The 15,465-nt window shown below is 41.3% G+C and overlaps 1 protein-coding gene across 1 annotated transcript in view; it reads right to left on the bottom strand.

Annotated features, from left to right (window-relative positions):
* Nucleotides 1-541: 541 nt before the first annotated feature.
* The window catches only part of Aida (axin interactor, dorsalization associated), a 28,934-nt gene continuing 14,010 nt past the window's right edge, over nt 542-15,465 (bottom strand). Inside the window, exons 5-10 of the mRNA XM_052200077.1 lie at nt 12,410-12,473; nt 11,862-11,965; nt 9,123-9,245; nt 6,581-6,703; nt 3,341-3,458; nt 542-3,253 (exon numbers count right to left, since the gene is read on the bottom strand). Coding sequence (XP_052056037.1) covers nt 3,157-3,253; nt 3,341-3,458; nt 6,581-6,703; nt 9,123-9,245; nt 11,862-11,965; nt 12,410-12,473 — 629 coding nt within the window. The 3' untranslated portion in view covers nt 542-3,156. The remainder of the gene's footprint in view (nt 3,254-3,340; nt 3,459-6,580; nt 6,704-9,122; nt 9,246-11,861; nt 11,966-12,409; nt 12,474-15,465) is intronic.

Below are 15,465 nucleotides of genomic sequence, written 5' to 3'. Positions count from 1 at the left end.
ATGTGAGTACACACTGTTGCTCTCTTCAGACACACCAGAAGAGGGCATCCAATCCCATTAAAGATGGTTGTGAGCCACCATGTGTATGATGGAAAATGAACTCAGGACCTATGGAAGAGCAGTCAGTGCTCTTAACCATCTCATCAGTCCTACACTGTCTTTAAAACAACTAGTTCAGACAATTTATTTATAGCACCTTTGGCAGCACGTTAAATATAAACTGCAGTAATTAAAGCTATAAAAAGTGAAAACAGCTTACTGTGACACTGTACTCTAAAGTCCTGTGATGTAATGACTGAAACCTAGGGCACATCATGTCACTGCTGGGAAGTTATCCACTGGAGATTTTGAAAAAATAAGCAAAAGCTTCAATGTAAAATAAAATCTTCAATGACTGAAGACATACAAAGACAGGTTCTCTGAATGCAGGAATTTTAAGGGAGCCTGTAAGTCCTCCAGTAAGAAAGAGTTCAACCTGCCTGATCCCAATCCAGAATTACAGAAGATTTTTTATCTATAAGAAAATGCACAGGAGAGTGTATATAATTTAAAACTTTATTTTCTATTCTAAGCATATGTGTTCTGCTTGCATGCTTGCATGTATGTATGTGCAACATGTGTTATGTCTGGTACCCATGGGGCCAGAAGAGGGCACTAGATCCCTAGAACTGGAGTTACAGGCAGTTGTGAGCCATCATGTGGGTGTTGGGAACTGAACCCTGGTTCTCTACAAGAGCAAAAAGTGCTTTTAACCCCTGAACCATCTCTTTAGCTACACATGCCATTTTTAACCATATAAAAATTGCACAATTTCTTGAAAATATCTGGACACAAAACAGTGAAAATATAATTTATAATTTTTGCCTTTTTTTTTTAAAGATGGGGGTCTCACCTATATAGTCTAGGCTTGATCAAACTTGCTATCCTCCTGCCTCAGCTATCTTGATTACCTAAATTTAGAGGGCATATAAAATAAAAATTATACAAGCTAAGAAGACAAATAGTAAAGGTAAATTAATCCTTTTTTATATTCAAAATTAAGATATTCCCCTAAAGGCCTTTAGTTATCCTGTCATCATAAAAATCATCAGAAATATGTGGAGAAACCTCAGTTGTAGCATTTCTGCCTGTCTATTACTGCCTTTCCTCAGCCCTGTCTGATCAGACATCCTATGTTACAAAAGCCTGTCCGTCTACAGATGGCACAGAGGACATCTTACCTCAGTTGAATCATTCTTCCATTTTAAAAGTTCTTGTTTCAGAAGTTCCCTCCGGCTGTTTCTGGGTTGAATGGCTAAGCTCACTAGGAAGGAGCAGCACCTCTGCTAGAGACAAGGCTAGTGCTCAGTACAGAAACTTGTCAAGTGGGGAATGCTCTTGTGCTGCCTGCTTCGGGTCTGAATTAAAGCTGGGTATAGCACATGATGGTCCACTAAAGTGCTTTAACCCCGACGGCAGGCATCTGTAGTTCATAGAAGCCAAGCTTGTGTGAACAGTCAGTGCTAGAGCACAGAAAGTTACCACCTTGCTACTTGTCTTTTATGATCTGTAAAAAATGAAAAAGGACAATGTACAGTCTTTGCTACGTTTTAATAATAATAGGTTTTAAGGAATTATTTTTTTAGGTCTAGCCAGCAACATCAAACAAAATGTACTGGGCACTCCCTAGGTAGAGTCCTGCCAAATACCTTAGACCTTACATGGCAGGTGTGGCTCTTCCCCTGAGGAACTTACAGTCTGGGGATCTACAGCTCAAAGCCTGAGTTGGACAGTGAGCTAATGTAAGGCAAACATCTCCATCCTCTAGAGCTATTATAGATGGAATTATTTTAGCATTTGGAATTAACCCAATCAAGAATAATTTGGTTGTGGATTTTTTTTTCAGGTTGAACCTGAAATACAGTTTTTATTAAGATCTATCTAGTAAACAATGGCCTAGTAAGTGCTAAAAGTCAAGACCAGATCTCTTAAAGAAGGGCAAGTTTAAAACATACTTGAAAAAGCAAATATATTGAATGGTGTGATGAGGTTATACTATTTAAAAACATGCCCAGTATTGGCAGTGCAGCCCCTCATGCACTGTTCACTGACACGTGAATATTAAAATATGTGGCATGTCTAACCCACAGAAAGCCCCTCATGAATCCTAATGTTCTGTGTAACAACCATCCATAGTGTGCTTTCAAAGTTTTATTTATGCCTTGTTACACCAAAAGTAAATAGTCCATTCAAAATAAACTAACGACCTGCATATTTTCATATGGATGAATGACTGTATATCTAAATAGGAAATAAATGGCAATCCTATCTACCTATATTAAAAAAAAATAGACAGTCTTTCCAGATTTTTGCATACTAAGAAGAGGTATGCGGTCTTAAGGTCTCACAACGGGTGTTCAGGAAAGCAGCAGTGATCCCGCAGCATCTTAACATCTGACTCAGCTGATCCTAAATGATACAATTTAAAAGATACTGTAAACACATTTTAAAATCCCTAGTTATTCTGAGATGGTTCCAACATTAACCCTAGAACTACTAGAAAGAATTAGCAGTACAATAGAGAAGAACAGATAATCCACCTGACTCTACATGTGCTCTCTTCAGGAAATCAATCTGGTCATCCGGGGAACACTCACTCAGTTCTCATCTGGCCAGGTCACACTGTTTATGAGCAGACCTAGGCATCAGGCTAGGTCTCTTCTAAGGAGTCCTTGCTAGGCAATGTAACTAGTCCAATTCCACTCAGCAGTTCTACCCACCTCAACTCACAGTGTGGCATTTAAACCCGAAGAGCATACTGGAGCAGAAGTGAGCAGAGATGTAAACTCTAGCACATTCTTATTGCTGCATTATCTCAAGTTCTGCACGTCTACCACAACAGTACTGTCCAGAAAACAGGGTAGTAGTGGCAATGAGAAAATAGACTATTAATTGCACAATTAATAGAAAAGTAAAAATGTTTCAAAATCTACAATAAACCTGTATCCAAAGGAGTGCTAGTTCAGTGTCTGCTGCACTTTTGTTCTGGGGTCCGGCTGGCTGTGCAATAGACTTGCTTGGTCAGCTGGCACAGGTTGGGCTCATTTCCTGCCTGTTGAAGGGTGATGATGCTACACAGAGCTATGATGGTTTCTGATGGTAAAATTTGTATCAGGATCATTCCTTGTGCAAACTTTGATGTAGATGAAGATAAAGTGGTTTCTTGGTCAATAACTGCAATTTCTTTCTTTTAAAGTCAGTGGGTTTCTTGTATCTGTAACCATAAAAGAAATATTATTGTTTAAAATATTCTGCTTGATGGATCCCCAGGTTCCATTCATTTGCTATGCCCAAAACTTACAGTTCTATGACGATTGGCCCAGGCTTAATTTCATCCATCTCCATGAAGGCAAAGCACTTGGTGCTGGTAAACCTCTTTTTAGGCTTGTAATGTTTGAATTCAAAGAAGATGGCTGCACCTAAGAAATTCAAAGGCACATAAACCACAGGCAGCACCTTCTATGTTAGCTTTCTTTACTCACCAGAAGCATGTGAAAAAGCAATGGTTTGCATAATTTGCAAAGTAACCTGTTAAATATAGTCTGTTTAGGTATGATGATTGGCTGCTAGGGACACCACCACAATCTCTGCTGTATCTAACATTTCTCCACATTAACTAATTCTACAAAGTCTAGCAAACCTTCCTGAGCAAGACTGACTCAAGACTATATCACTAAGGAACACCGAGTAGGGTAAGAATCCTCAATGGTTAGAGCATACAAGTGTGAGTACTAGAGTCCAGATTCCCTAGAAGCCATTCTAGGGAATAGTAGCCTGCCTGCAATTCCAGCCTGGAAGGAAGAGACAGAATTCCTGGAGCAAAATGGTTAGGAAGACTAGCTGCATCAGTGAGCTCTGATTTCACCTGAAAAATGTGTCTCAATGAATAAGAAAGAGTAATTGAAGAATTGCCAGCCTTGGGCCTCCAAGTACATGTGCATACAAGTATAGGTGTACCTGCATATACATGTGAACTCACACATACACAAACTCATGTACACCACTGTGCTAGATAGTTTTGTGCTAGCTTGACAAAGTCATCTGAGAAGGGGACCTCCAAAAGGAAATGCTTGGGCTTTAAGGCAAGCAAGCCTATAGGGCATTTTTAAAAATTAGTTATTGATCGGGAGGACCTGGCCCATTGTGGGTGGTCCTGGTTTCTATAAGAAAGCAGGCTGAGCAGGCCATGAGGAGCAAGCCAGCAAGCAGCGCCCCTCCATGGCCTCTGCATCAGCTCCTGCCTCAGGTTCCTGCCCTGTGAGTTCCTGCCTAGACTTAGTGCTGAGCAACAATATGGAAGCATAAGTCAAATAAATCCTTTCCTCCCAGCTTGCTTTTTTTGTCATGGTCTTTCCCTGCATTAACAGAAACCCAAACTAAGATAATCATACACAGAAAAAATGTCAAACAAAACAAAACAAAAAATCCCAGAAAAGGAGCAGTCTATAGAGATGAATTAAAGTGCACGTGTACTGGGCAAGGCAGGCTGGCAGTGAAGGTTCCTTTGAAAACATTCAAGCTTGACCAGTTTTGCTTCCTTCTAAAACAGACCCTGACATCTAAATAACATGAGTCAGACGCTGGTAACAGTTGCCTAACGCCGACTTTAGAGTCCTAAATGTGTATTTTACCCCCTGCAACTGCTGACACATATGTCAAGATGTGCTGTGGAAGGAAGGAATAAGGCAACACTCATCAAGCACTGACTGAGTCAAGTCTAAGGAAGTTACATCATTATACAGCTACAAAGACAGGCAGTTCAGTTCTCTGTCATGAAGGGAAAAACGTTACATCATCAGTGTAGACAACTGATTTCTAAAAATGCCATGGAAAATAATGCAAGTTGATGTCTCACTACTTAATTCTACTTTGACCAGGGTGGTGCTGGATTCTATCTTTAAAAACTGTAACAGCCATGTACATTAGTGACAATACAGCTTCTAACTGATGTTTAACAATGTTCTAAAATGTGTAAACTGTTCTGGTACGTAGGTGCAATCATAACTCACTAATCAAGCAAAAAAGCCCTGTCACTCAGAATACACTGGAAGGAAAGGGAGGGAGGGAGAAATGGGTACACTGGCCATGAACTTGCCTTTACACAAAAGTAAGACAATAGTCAGGTTACTGGGGACCAACTTCCCTAAGCACAGGACCCTATATAGATCCACAGAGCTGTAGTATCTCTTCTCATTCCTACACCAATAGCAGACACCTCTAATTATCAGAGAGACTCTGGGGCTATCAGGTCTTGAAAACACGGCTTGCAAACCTGAGTCCAATCAGGTTTACTACTTACTCATGTTCACTGTAAGAAAACAAGATAAGATGTCTTGGTATGCAGACCTCTGTACTCTACACAATTGTTAAGAGAAATGTAAAATTAGGATGTCCTGAGATGGCTTATAAACAGGAAAGTTCATTAGTTAGAACTACAGTGACTAAAGATTAAGTTCAAAACTGGAGAAGAGGAGCAGGGAAGCCCGATATGGTCCAATGATTCATCAGCATCAGGATCGAGAGCACAGTGAGGACCACTACTGTCTTCCCTTCGTGTCAGAAATGTATCTCAAAGTAACAGGGAGAAAGCTAGAGTGTCAAGGCACACTCACACTTGGCATTGTAGTCTCTCCCTTATTAACCCACAACACTGACACATACACTTCTGAGGGCATTTCAAGCCCTGGAGTCTCATTAACCTGAAGGACTTTAAAAGCCACTTGATGGGCTGCGCCATGCTCATCTTTGAGTCCAGGCTGCCGCTGCCACAGCTCCGGCTTTGACAAGTACAGCATTGCCACTCCAGAGGTTGCGGGAATACTTTCTAAAAAGCATTCACTTCACACACACTTCCAATGGAGCTTGGTATCTCAGAACCGCAACTGAGCTCGGGTTCTCTACAGAGATCACTGACGTCACTGGGCAAATGGCAACTGCTAATATTTACTGTAAGGATCTGTGCTAAAAGGTGGCTCTTTTCCATCTTCCCTCCAATGAGCTGCTTGTTCTGCATTTTCTATTCAGTGTAAGTGGAGGGAAAGGGATAGAGAGCATCCTCAGGAGTTCCATCTTTATCCAGTCATCAGAATGAGAAAAGCTGTCATGCATGTCCACGTATGTGCACAAGCAGGAGCAAGAGGTTAACATCAGTATCTCTTCCTCCATCCTGCTTCTGGAGACAGGGTTTCTCTCTAAGCCTGGAGCGAGGCTGCCTGGTGAGCAAACCTCAGGAATCCACTCATGTGTCATCTCCCAGCACTGGCAGGCTGTCACGCCTGGCTTTTACATGGATGTAGTGGATTAGCTTAGGTCCTCTCACTGAGCCATCTCCCAGGCCTAACATTTTAATAGTAAAGAACTTATATTCTAGTGCTATTATACGCACAACCCCCATTTTCAACATTTAAAAAACATTACTGTTTGGATTTCTTCAACTAACCAGGTGACACTGACTTCCACCAGATGTGGACTATGACAAAACCACTGTGTACCTACGCAAACAAGTGCTGTCCATAGGAAGACAAAGATTATGGTCACAAACCTTTGGTTAACTTTTCAACATGTTTCTGGAGCTCAATGTCCACATTAAAATGAACATAAGTATCTTCTTTTCTTGAAGCCACAGGAGTATCTTGTACTGGAGTTAAATCTATGCCATTCAAATCTAGAGAGAAACAAGTTTCCACTTAGGGACAGTCAGATGTACAGACTACCAAAGGCCACATATCCTGCAGAGGTGGATAGCGGAGAGATTCTGGGGTCCTACCTAATAATTGCATCTATGAATGCTAAACTATAAATTAATTTTCCTGGTCTCTGCTCTCAACCCTCACCTCCTTTTTGCTTTTGTTGTGTTTTTTGAGACTGCGTTTCTCTGTGTAGCCCTGGCTGTCCTAGAACTCCGAGATTTGCCTGGGAACCGCTGCTGTCTATGGTGTGCGGAGCGAGCTGAACTAAGAGCATGGAGACCACAGGATTGGGAAAGTTTGCAGGAGATCAAATTTGATCTTTAAGAGGGGAAAGAACTTTGTTTCCTGGGGGCACATATGTGCAGGAAAAATCTGGACCTTATATACTTTGCTACAATGTGGCTGGCCCTCAGCTGCTAGTTTGCAACCATGATCAAGGGCCTGGCTGGAAAGGCCTTAAATCTAGAATTAAGTCAGAATTCCTCAGCTATATTCAAGTCAGATGCGAATGAGAACTGCCAAAAACAAGATGAAATAAAATAAAACCAAACAAGAAAAAAACAAAACCAAAAACCAAAAAACAAACACACGAAAAACCTGTCTCATCAGTGAAGAAATTTACACAGCGTCCCTACATTCTAGTTCTGTTTCCTAAACATAACCTGCTTGAGCACAGCTAGGTGGTGTACTAAGGTACTCAATACGGCTTTACTTTCCCGGATCCAGGAACCCCACTTACTCAAATCCGGCATCAGGCTTAATATATTTATTATTCAACAAAGGTATTAATTTGGTAGGTCTGTCTGATTATTTCAGTTCTTAAAGATATTTACACAAAATCATGTGTCAGTTCAACATATATGCAAAGATAACAACATTCACTATATATCATTCAATATTTCATATTTAACTCAAAAATACCTTCTTGAAGGAGTTATATCATTCTACAACTGATCTACCAAACAATGTGTAGAGTACAATTACTTTTTCACACTTGATAGTTAGTTCTATCTTAAAGCAGCAGTTCTCAACGTGTGGGTCGTGGCTTCTTTGATATCCTACATATCAGATATTTACGTTATGATATTCATAACAGTATCAAAATTACAGTTATGAGTAGCAACAAATAAAATCTACAGTTGGGGGTCAGCATACCACAAGGAACTGCATTAAATGGTCACAGCGTTAGAAAGATTGAGAACCACTGACTTGAAAGTATTACTATCAGTTCTTTAAATCATGTCTCTGCTTACTCAAATTTTCCCTGTGGCTAAATTTCTTTTGTTACTAATGAACCAATGGGCCTGAGCTTATTTCTACAAGTGATACAAGCTGTTTCCACTTTTTTTTGTTTGTTTGTTTTGTTTTTCCCCAAGACATGGTTTCTCTGTGTAGCCCTGGCTGTCTTGGAACTCACTCTGTAGATCAGGTTGGCCTCAAACTCAGTAATCCTCTTGCATCTGCCTCCCAAGTTCTGGGATTAAAGGCATGCACAACCACTGTCCGGCTAAGCTGCCTGTTTAATCTCAGCTCTCATCTGGTTGTCTGGTTGCTTTAACTGCAGCATCTCGCTAACCACATGTATTAGCTGTACAGTCGCTTCTTGGATGACTTGACTATTAAGAATCAATAATAATGTTCTTAGTAATTTTTTTCGAAACAGAATCTCTTTATGCATTCTCTAAAGTTGGGCTCAAGTAATTCTGCCTTAGCTGCCTAGAAACTAGGATCAAGGTATGCTCCACAATGGCTGACACCTACTAATTATTTTTAAAGACTAAGTGCTTTGAAAACAAAGTACTGAATAATATGTATAGCAACAACAAAGAATTCTGCCATGTGGTATCCCTGTTAACGATTCAGGGGTAATGGCCAGTTTAATCACAGTTTCTAACTCTGATAAGATACTCTGATGTCTCGTAGTGGCTCTCAGGGACTGGATGCTATGAACAGACCCTCTTCTGGGATCTCTATTTTCACTCTCCACTGCAGCACTCACTTTACAGAAACCTGCTATGGGAACCAAAGGGCTATGCAACCTACATACCTGTGGAAAAGGAAGATTTTCTTAATTCTGTGTTCTGGAAACTGTCCCTACTGCTAAAAGGACTGTGTATGGCTAGCTAGCTCCCTAGATGGGTCTGGAGTATTAAGTATAACAAGAAACAAAGACAGGCTCAAAAGCAAAAGTGAGTCTAATCTATACACTTAAAAATATATTTATTAAATTATCAGAGCATTCACGGAAGGACTAAAGATCAATTCCAGGGAATTCCTATCATAAAATGAATTAAAGTTGCTACAGACAGAGTAGCCATGGCTCTACGAACAACTGCTCCAAGTGGAACACAGCATGGTGTCTGGCACAAGGACATCCACACACAGGGCTCTGACCTTTCACGCTGACTGTGATGTACGGATCGATGCACTGGCCTGCGTCTTTCAGACCAATTTTCTCAATCCTGATGGTAAGTAACGTCATCCCTGGTTCTGATGGCAACCGTGGCAATAAAGTACCTGGCAACAGAGGAACCACAGTAACAAGTAGGCCATCAAAAAAAATTGCATCAAAAATATTTTCAGCTTAGCAACCAAGCAGGCATTAACATTTTGCTTTCTCGCAATCAAACACTGTATTATTCTTTTTTGGTTTCAGGATGTTCTTAGGTTCCTGAATATGGACATTACAGGCAAGTGCCACAACTCCTGGCTTGGTATTATTCTCTGTGAATAAGTACCTAATTATATGAAGATAAATCTGCACTCCATACTCCACAAACACCGTAAAAGCAGAATCATTACCGCAAGCTCAATAAAATGTTCATGTTACCAAGGAAGCCTAATTCTAAGCTAGCACAAAATCAGTAAGAAAGTACATCCACATAAAACATATATTCAGTGCACATTACATTTAATATGAACTTATAAGGGAAAAAAACCAGGAAAATCCTGTTTTTCTGAAGCTTGAGAAGTATGTGAGGCTGAAAAGATGGCTCAAATAACTGCATGCTCTTTCAGAGGACTTAGACTCAAGTTCCAGTACCCACATGGCAGCTCACAACTTCTGTAACTCCAGTCTAAAGGCATCTGATGCCCTCTTCTGGCCCTTGAGGGCACTGCATGAACATGGTGCACATACATGTAGGCCAAAAAAAAAAAAAAAAAAAAAAAAAAAAAAAAAAAAAAAAAAAAAGCCATGAGTGGCTCACACCTTTAATCCCAGCACTCTAGAGGCAGAGACAGGCACGCTTGAGGCCAGTCTTGTTTACAGATGAAGTTCTAGGCTAGCCAGAGCTACACGGGGAAACCCCGTCTCAAAAAACACAACAAAACCAGAGGGGAGACTGGTTGAGAGCAGAGACCAGGAAATCTTTCAGTTACTACTCATTTATAGTTTAGAAATCCTAGATTCAATTACTAGGTAGATTATTAAAGCCTGATTTGCTCTCTCGTCCTCATTCTGTATGATTTATTCTTAGAAGTTAGAATTAGAGGGAATGGCAACATAGAACCGCAAGAACATTGAATGTTGGAATCGTTTCCATTCACCAACACACTTGAGTGGATTGGGAACATGGCTTGCTGTGTGTGCTTTCCCAGAGGCCTGAGTTTGAAACTTAGCACCTTAGCAGAAAGCTGCTCATGGCTGCACTCGCAAGTGAGTGCTGTTGTAGTCCCCAGGCTTTGGTTTTCTCTGATGCTTTACTCAACTTAATTTAGGTGTGCAGAGGCACTGATCTGCCTGCAGCTCGTCTGGCCTCGGAAGGTCAACAGGACAGCACACCTTTTTGTATTAAATCATGCATTTAGATTTTCTCCTTTCTGAAGAAGCTGTTGAAATGTCCTTTCCTTATTAAGTTGTAAGAGATCTCTAATATGTTAGAAAAAAACAGCTTAAGAGAGTTTTCTCCTTAGCCAAGCAGTAGTGGCACAAGCCTTTAATCCCAGCACTTGGGAGGCAGAGGCAGGCAGATTTCTGAGTTTGAGGCCAGCCTGGTCTACAGAGTGAGTTCCAGGACAGCCAGGGCTAAACAGAGAAACCCTGTCTTGAAAAAAACAAAAACAAAAAACAAAAAAGTTTTTCCTTTAAAACAATCCTGTACGAGACATAACACACACGTTTAAAATGCCTAAATTTTAATGTAGCTTGCTGCGTTTCACAATGTGGACACACCTCTGTTGGCGGCGCCAGAGCATGAAAGGCAGTGCACACGTGTTAGGGCACCCGTGGTCTTTCTGCCCCACCAGGTCTCTAATGACTCTCCCAGAAGACAGCGAGCACTGTTGCTGTCTCACACCACCAACCACAGACAGGCTGCTTAGACGACTGGTCTCTAACAGTGTCTTCTATGAGAATTTCATGCTAAGATTGCTGAATTTCTAATCCTTCTTTTCACAGTTGGTGCTTTTTAAAAGTCTATATAAAACTGTGTGTAACTCAACAGTGATACTGGCTGCTGCACTGCAGACACCAGTCATGCATGTGGTGCACATACATACTTGCAAGCAAAATACATGAAATTTTAAAAATTAAAAAAAGAAAGAAGTGTCTGTCTTCAGAAGCAAAACAGACCAATGTCTTGTATCTGAAATGGATCACCAGTCATAACAGCTACCATGTGAATTTCCCTAAAGTTATTTATATTCACAGGAAAGGAAGATCTTCATCCAAGCTTGTCCAAAATTAAAAAGGCTCAGTATGTATTCTTTATTCCTTGTAGGTAAAGGTACACCAACTACAATTTGGTTAAAGACTGATTATGTACCACAGACACAGGCTGATACTGTGGGACCAAGGCAAAACTGATTTGCAAGACTGATCTGTAGCTGGCATTGGCATCTTGGATTTGATGAGGAAATCTGCCCGTTCCTTCTTTAACACCTCAATGTTCATGTGAGCAGTCTGCTTGTGAGCTGTGGATACTGGCGAATCTCCCAAGGTGTGTTCTGAGGACCACTACGGCAATGATCCTTTCACACTGTGTGCCTAAGAAACCACTGACGGTGGCCTACCAATGAGACTTTGCCTACGGTTGTCAAGGGAGAAGTTTTCCTCTCCACTAGAAAATGCCAACCTAAGTTGACATGTCCTGCAGGATAAGCAGTGTGTGTGTGCTGTGTTAGGATGCCCACCAGGAACTCTAGCAGAGGGAGAACCAGGAGGTCCTGCTCCAGCACCACCTTCTTCATCGTCTTCAAATTCCAAATTCTCTTCTTCACCAGGTGCTAAAATCCGTCTACATGAAACAGAAAGAAGAAAAAAAAACCCTCAAACAATGAGCTATAATACTTAGTACACCAACAAAGCCTCAAAGCAGTTCCACAGGATGTTAAGTATTTTAAGAGGTTGGCATATGGGCTGGGGAGATGGCTCAGCGGTTAAGAGCACTGACTTCTCTTCCAGAGGTCCTGAGTTCAATTCCCAGCAACCACATGGTGGCTCACAACCATCTGTAATGGGATCTGATGCCCTTTTCTGGTGTGTCTGAAGACAGCTATAGTGTACTCACATACATGAAATAAATAAATCTTAAAAAAAGAAAAAGAAATGAGGTTGATATATTGTTACCAATGTTGATATCAATCATTATCAATGATACCAAAGTGCATAAAGCAACAACAGATGTATCTGAGAAGCAGGTATAAAGAAGACAGTAAGGGAGGAAGATAAATATGAATACCTTAATGGGATAGGCTGAACATCAAATGGGAATTCTTTATTATATGTAAGAATATTCTTCAGGACTATAATAAAAAGACAAAGAAACATGAATTTTTCCATGAAACCAAACATTGTATCTCAGAGAGCATACAATTTTCAGTCAGTTTTGCCAAACACATTAAATATATTTTCAAATTTCCAGACTATCTTTCCAGAGCCACTATGTACTTATTTGCAGAGATCTGAGGAAAATTAGCCCCTAACCCTTTTCTGCTATGTCCAAGGTCCTGGGTGAGTCGTGGGGCGCCTCCTCTGTGTACTGCTTTAATTAAAGATAAGAATCAGAGGCACAGGAACATATCTTATGCTACCTTAAGTTTTCTCCTCGATATCACCAAACTGATATGGTTTGTGTTAGCATGGTTATACTTATCATATTCCTTTTATGATAAAACTTACTATATCTCTCCATATATTACAGATATAGACAAAGTAGTGTTATCTTCAGGAAAAGTCTCTAGACAACATGGTCCTGTGTCCTGGCTGTGGTTGCTTGTCTCCCACAGCTCCCTTTGGGCATATAAGATAGAGGGAGAAGCTCTGTGCTACTGCTGTGTAAATACATATATAACTCAGTGTTTTACTTCCCCCCATATAGGTCCCCTTAATGAGCTGCAAATTACACATAGGTGGACTCACAGTATGAAATGGACAACACAACAGTCTCTTATGTCGCCGTGCTCAGTGCACTCAGCCTGTAACTTCCAGAGGGCACCGGTGACAATGGCCCAGCATATTCTAATGACTGTTGGTTGTTATCCAACTTCTTAAATGTGTGCTGAGTTCTGTGAGGAAAGTCTGCAGCCACATATTAACTTGCATTCTCTGTCTTCCTTTTCTTAGTAACTGTGTACTTCCTGCCCACGGTGGTTTAGACTCTCCTAGGATCCACGGTAATCAAGAACTCCTAAATGGATCTTATCCAAACTCAAGGAAAACAAGACAACAAGCATGTCAACAAATAGCAGGCATGTCTTATTATGTCTTGAATAAAACTGCCCCTCAATGGCATAGGACTGCAAAGGTTTGTGGCAGGAAAGTTATCCTTCTGATGCCTCTCATATGACAAAATTGCATCACATATTTTAACATATTACAGATCTAGACTCAGTAGAACTTATCCTCAAGGCAAGACTTCAAACATGAATACTGGCTGTGGACAGGTTTTAGACTGAGACATACACTCATCAAAAACTCCCATTTGGACCTTAGAGCAAACTCAAGAGAACGGACAATGGATGCCGACAAGTGAAGAGGCTCATGTATGAATGTGGTTACTGTTAGGACGGACACACAGAAAGCTGTATGAATGGGGAGAGAGACGGTGGAGCAGCCAAAGTCCACAGGTTCAGTGCTTCAGTACTTACTTGTGAGAAGACACTGGAGCTGTGACCCAGGACAGAGTACTGTCCACAGTCACTCCAGGGTCAGAGCTGTCCAGTATTCCAGAAGAAGCAAGAGCAGCAGTGGCTCAGAGAAGGATGGAGAGCTTTGGGATGGGGCTGGGTTTTTTGTTTTGTTTTGTTTTTTGTTTGGAGACAGTTTCACTCAGTATCTCGACCTAGAATTCACTATGTGACAGTGCCTAGCCCCGACCTTACAACAATCTTCCCACCTCAGCCTCTTGAACAGACATATCCCACCACATCCAGCTTGAGTCTGTCTTCTTCAAATAATACAATTCCAACAATAATCAAATGTATAACTCGGCTAAAGTAATGTGCCTTCCAAATCCTAGAAAGGGAACACCACTTCCTTCCCAGATGGTTAGAGGAAGAGAGAGTAAGCAGAAACCTGCTCTGCTATGCAGAAATCAATACTCACCGTAGTTTTCTGTTGTCACTGACTAGAATCCTATGTTCCCTCTCTCACAGGGTTCTGCCTTTTCAAAACATAACAATATCCCTTCTGAACTTTTTATGATTACAGTCAACTGTTGCCTCAATAAACAGCAATGACTCAGTATTGTGGTAAACACCAAAAATGGGAACAAGGATGACAGCATTTTCATTCATATTAGATATGACACAGAAACCATAGTTTATAATGAGAAAAGGCCAATCCTGAAACATATAAAACATGTTGAATGTTACATTAGTTATAAAGAATATTTTCCCCTAGGACAGAGGATTTCATATAGGTCAGGCTGGCCCTTAACTCCCTACATAGTTGAGGTTAGACTTGAATTCCTAATCCTTCTGCCTCTGCCTTTAGGGTGGAATAATTACAGGCACGTGTTACCACGACTACAAATATTTTGTAAACTTTTTTCAGGTATCAGTGCTTTGGACAGGAAAAACTTGGAGCTGGAGATATAGCTCAGTGTTTAAGAGCATGTACCATTCTTTGAGAGAACCACAATTCTGTTCCAAGCACCCACTCAGGGTAGTTCACTTGCAGGGGATCTGAGGCCCTGTTGTGGTCCCTGAAGGCACACGTGCTCCTACATACAACCAACACCGGGAATGCTCCCAATGGCCTGCTTCCATAAGGCAGGCTTCACTGATCTGTCTCTTGGCACCTTTTATGTACTTCGTATGCATGCACTGTGGAGGCCAGAGGACACCTTTTGTGAATAGATTCTTTCCTTGCACTATGTGGATCCTGGGGATTGAACTCAGGCAGTCAGACTTGGTGGCAAGTGTCCTGCACTCTGAGCCATTTCGCTCTCCCCAGGCCTCACTAAGTGTTTTCCACCGCCTTAGTTAGGACCACTCACACGGGCCTTCAGCTTCAGGCCCTCACAGGCACTATGACCCCTGTGGTGTCCTCTCCTACTGAGGCCCAGTGCTCCCAGCCCTTCTGACTGCAGGAATGACCTGCCATCACCTTGCAGTTCCTGCTCTAAAAAAGGACACCTGTGGAAACAATGTGTGATACATTGCTACAGGACACATGTTCCTCTGACAGTGGACATAAACACAGCACGAAGCTGAAACGAGGAGGAGGTGGTTAGCTGAGGCTAAGGAGAGCACAGAAAGCTGTCAGGAAAGTGGGATTTCTGTGGTGCTCTAA

Source organism: Apodemus sylvaticus, chromosome 12 (genome assembly GCF_947179515.1).
Source record: "Apodemus sylvaticus chromosome 12, mApoSyl1.1, whole genome shotgun sequence".
Classification (NCBI taxonomy): Eukaryota; Metazoa; Chordata; class Mammalia; order Rodentia; family Muridae; genus Apodemus; species Apodemus sylvaticus.
Note: the sequence above shows the minus strand (reverse complement) of the source record. Positions and strands in the feature narration are given on the sequence as shown.